We start from the raw sequence: 4859 nt of genomic DNA, 5'->3' as shown, positions 1-4859 counted from the left end.
TGATAGTACTAACAAAGTAATTATTTTTTATATGATTACCACAATGTTACGTGACTCGTGTGTAATCGCACGAGTCTATTACTAGTTAAAAAATAAAAAAAAGCATGATTGTTTTTTTTAAAAGGAGAAAACGTGAAAGTTGTTTTATTAAAAAATAAACTATGAATTTAGCCGTTATTTTTAAGCCATGAACATGTTGTTTTAGTATCGCATATCCTTTGGGGAACCCCATTCCTTAATTCCACCGATATCATTCAATCGGTCCGTAGATAACCTCAATCCTTATTCCGATCTAATTCAGTCGGTAACAGCACTCCGTTCCCGATTCAATCGGTAGAAACACCGAATCTCCCTATGGAGAATAACCCTAATCCCGAATCATCTAATTCCATGGAAACTCGTGCTAAAGAACAGGGCCATTATCAAACTATTAGGGATGCAACTGTAATGCGGGCGTTTCTACTAAGTGAGGTAGTTTTAATTCTGCCATTGATACTTTTCTTATTTAATCCATTAATCCTTTTCCTGCTTGATCTTCTTTTTAATCCTTAATATTGTTTTTAGGGACTCCTCAACAAAACAAGTGTCGAGTCTCTCTGCAATATGTTTGAGAGCACACAATTGGTGATGGATTTACATACATACACATACTACAGCAGTTACTTATCCAAAACCTATGAATTTTTAGATAGAATTCATCAAGTCATGTGAGTTTGTGATGAGCTTATTTCATATTTTATTGATTTTCTTTTTAATAATTTAAATTATCTGTTCTTTATAGAAACACTGTTTGCGAAGGTCGTGCTGCTGCTGTTGGTGTTGACTTGTCCAAATTTTTGGCTGCACAGGCTACACGATTCCATTCCCATGCTAATCTGTAAGTATTCTTAAGCTATCATTCTATTCTACTATCATCATCATTATTATATTTATTGTACAACCAAATGCATGCATGCCATTCAGAAAATTATATGTAAGCTAGAATAAATTTGGCCAGTTTGTTGGATTAACTTATTTGAGTTTATCTACTCACACAAGTTTTGTGAGATTGTTCTGGGAGAACTTATGAAAACAACTTGTGACAATTTTCACAAACTTATTTTAGATTATTTTCATTAGTTCTCCAACATAGCTTACGAAAACAGCTTATACCATATACAAAAACAAATTTAACTATTTTATCTTTTTTTTATAAAAATAGCTTATGTGAGCTTATGCATAAGCGCTTACCATGATAAGCGCTTATGCTATAAGGTGCAAATAAGTTGTTTAGGTCCTTACTGGTAAAATTATATCCTGATTTTTCACATGCACAAGTCAGTTCGCAAGGTTTTGTGAAGTGTGAATGGCAGTTTTCCCGGTTCCGACACTCTTGACCTTTATGACCTCCATGATTCCGTAGCCTCATAGTCATACCATCTCTAACTCTCCTTAGTCTTTTTTTTTTTTTTTTTTTTTTTTGACGTTATATTATCCTTATTCTGTCAAATCTTCTCATTCCTTTGTCCCACACAGAACAACATCAAAGGAATTAACAATTTTCTTTGTAGCAAATATCATTTAATTGCCTGTGATCCATGTATGATATGTAATAAATGTGTGAAACAATGGTGGAATTAGTAAAATTTAAAAATTTAATAATTACCAAAACTTTCCGTAAACACTGTGGGTGTGTTTGTTTCAAGTTTAGTGGATTTAGTCCATGGAATAACTTTCCTGGAAATATAAGGATTGGAGTTTTATTCCAAGGTATTTTTAAAAAAGATGTTTGGTTATTTATTATAATCCTTTATAATAGGAAGGTTCAATGGTAGTTATGCATCAATTTTTTCCCATCTTCATGGGAACTTCATTCCAACCTTTTTTCTTTGGGAAAATCTTTATATTCCCTGGAATATTTTATACTCAAGAATAAAATTTAATAAACTTATGATAAACATAGGAATACATATTTTTATCCTTTTTTTCTCGGGAATCAGGGGCGGATCTGGACTTAATATATTAGTGAGACACCATTTTTTTGTCAAATAATTAAATAAAACTAAATTTAATAAGAATGAAAAGCGCTTGCTTCTGTTTGTGTTGTGCACTTGTTGAGAGAAAGAACAATGAAAAAAGCTTGCTGAAGCGAGAAGTGAGGGGAAAGTGTTTACAGTGTACTTGTGTTTTGGAGTGTTCACGGTGCAGTTTGGTTCGGTTTTGAGGCTAAAAGTCATCCGAACCGTAAAATAAAAAAGCATGCGATTCGGTTTGGTTTGGTTGATTTTAAAATAAAATCCGAACCGAACCAAACCAAACAAATGCGGTTTGGTTTGGATCAGTTGGTGCGGATTAAAATCAAGTTAAAATGCTAAAATACAACATACTTCTAGCAATGTTTTCGACAATGTTTTTAATTTCATCCAACATTAAAAAACTGCAAACCGAACCAAACAATACGAGTGCGTAAAAAAGTGATCCGAATACATCCAAATCAAATGCGGTTTTTTGCTGTTTCGATTGATTCAGTTTGCGAGTTTTTTATTGGATTGGTTCGGTTTTGAACACTGCATTATTCTGAACTGGGCTGAGCTCGTGGAAAAAAAAATTCAGCTTGGGGGGGTGGTGTGGCACTTGCCACACCAGGACCTATTCAGGTCCGCCCCTGTCACAAAAATAACTTGCAATAAACGCAACCTGTAACTTAAAAACCATTTAATTTAATTCTTAAGCTACGATTCTGCTACTATTACTAAATGTTTTTTTTTTTTTAAAAGATGCTACTTTACTGTTGTTGTTGTTGTTATTATTATTATTATTTTGACCTTTTTAGTGTTTCAGCCATGGTGGTCCAAAGATAATGAGTGCTAGCAATAATATGTTAGAAGCCATACAGGATGGCAAAGAGTGAGATTTATGACCCTATTTGTTTATTTAATTCCTGATTTTTATCATACGATTAACCTATTGTGTTTATGCAGTATGGAAGTCGCATTTGAAGAGGTCAAATGTGCTTTCCAAGACCTTAATGGCAAGCTATGCCAGTACTTTGTGGCAAGTTGGACTCCTTTTGTGATTGTTTTTTTTTTCTTTGTTGAAATATAGACATATATCTAATTAATTTTTATTTTTTTTGTTTTAGTTTGGAGCTATACATGAACTCCCTTTGTCTGCCTCAAATCTTGACCAGAGTATGAATTTCCAGCTTGAGCTATGGTAAAAATTTTCTATATATATCAATACTTTCTCATTTTGTTTGAGTTGAATAAAAAACCTGGTTGTGATGATCTTATGATTATTAGTGATAAGTGATGATGTGATTTTGGATCATCACAAAGTGATTCAGAGTTACATTTTCTAATAATAACAACAATGGAAATGGCACTACGTATAGATGTATTTTCTTGTAAATTGTGCATTCAATATCTTAAAAATTTTAAAAGTTGTCTTTTCAATACAAAAGGAAAACTTGTCTTTTAATTCCTGTTTTTAGCTCTTTAGCTTTGTGCCCTAGGCCACCAACTTTCTTAACCCATATTTACCATATGCATTGTTAGTTGTTACCGCATAGTGTATTCCTTTCTTCCCTCTTTTGATTCTGGGTAATGGTAAAGGCTTCCACAGTTAGTGACCCATTTGTAAAAAATGAATTTGTCATGCTTTTGATTTTCAAGGCAATATTAATTATTATTTTTTCAATTCTACCCTCTAATTAGTATTACTTTCGAATCAAAATATTTGGCTCTGCATTCATGGTATTCATGGTATGGTGATTACACGAGTTAAGATCCTCTCCATTTAAACTCTTCTCCATTTCTTCCATTTAGAGTGATGAAGACACAAAAAATCTTCAAAATAATTAAGATGATGTGACACATTTAGTGATAGGATCCACCACCCATTTTACGTGGGTATCTCTCTCATAATTGCAATCTCCATTTATTTTTATAAATGGAGAGGATCTCAACCCTGATTACACCACTACATGACAAAGGATAATTTAATAAAAATATCATTCTTTCATTCTTTTATATACTTTTCTTAATTGGTGTAAAAATGATCAAGTAGATCACTCATTTTAGGAAAGAGAGAGTAATAATTTGTATAAGTAACTCTTTCATTTTTCAACCTTTTGTTTTGATGTATGTATTATTGTGTTATTTTCCTAACATTATTTTGATGTATGTATTATTGTGTTATTTTCCGAACTTTTCGAGCAAAATACATCTCCCTAACTCTAACTTATCATTTTCAGATATTCCTTATTGAGTTTGCTAAGGACAGACAACTGAAGAACGATGTGCTGCCATGTGCTCTAGACATGTATTGGGGGAGTAGATTCCTTCCGTGTAAAGTTTCTACTTTAAAATAAAAGCGATGAACTCTCGTGTACACATCATTTATTTATAATTTTTTTTAAAAAAAATACTTATTAATGATCCAATGACTCCAATAATATTACATTACCAAAACTTCAATGGAGAGTTCTTAAATAGGTCTCATCATGTGCATATGTATTGTGTCATTTATGTGTGCTTTTGAAAAAATAATAAAAAAAACTAAAGATAGAAGAGGGTTAATGGTTGTTGTTTCTTAATTTTCATTAACAATAATATTCATGATGATGTTGTTAATGGTTGTTGTTTCTTAATTTTTTTTTTCTGGATTTTTTATGAATATTGATGAAGATGATGAAAAAAGTGGAAGGAAGAAGATGAAGAAAGCAAAAAAAAGAAGTAGTCATTTAACAACCAAAACAAACAGAGGGGGGGTAATTGACTAACGTTTGACAATTTCAGGGGGTTTTTGAAGTTTGTTAAAAGTCAGGGGATTTTTTATGAAAGTTACAATTTCAGGGGTTTTTTTTGCCCACACTCATT

The 4859-nt window shown here is 32.1% G+C and overlaps 1 protein-coding gene across 2 annotated transcripts; it reads left to right on the top strand.

Moving 5' to 3' along the window:
- The first annotated feature begins 203 nt into the window (after positions 1 to 203).
- On the top strand, positions 204 to 4478 carry LOC146920788 (uncharacterized). 2 transcript variants are annotated; one of them, XM_085714230.1, is made up of 7 exons: positions 204 to 471; positions 565 to 707; positions 782 to 877; positions 2821 to 2886; positions 2961 to 3033; positions 3122 to 3195; positions 4235 to 4478. In XM_085714230.1, coding segments are annotated over exons 1-7 (570 nt in total). In that variant the 5' UTR covers positions 204 to 354; the 3' UTR covers positions 4236 to 4478. The 2 variants fall into 2 exon arrangements, 1 of the variants encoding a protein (XP_085570356.1); XR_015011914.1 differs by having other exon boundaries at positions 207 to 471; positions 2961 to 3037.
- Positions 4479 to 4859: the final 381 nt, after the last annotated feature.

The sequence above is a fragment of the Medicago sativa genome, chromosome 5 (assembly GCF_051527215.1).
Source record: "Medicago sativa cultivar Bolivia chromosome 5, Bolivia_mono, whole genome shotgun sequence".
NCBI lineage: Eukaryota > Viridiplantae > Streptophyta > Magnoliopsida > Fabales > Fabaceae > Medicago > Medicago sativa.
Note: the sequence above shows the minus strand (reverse complement) of the source record. Positions and strands in the feature narration are given on the sequence as shown.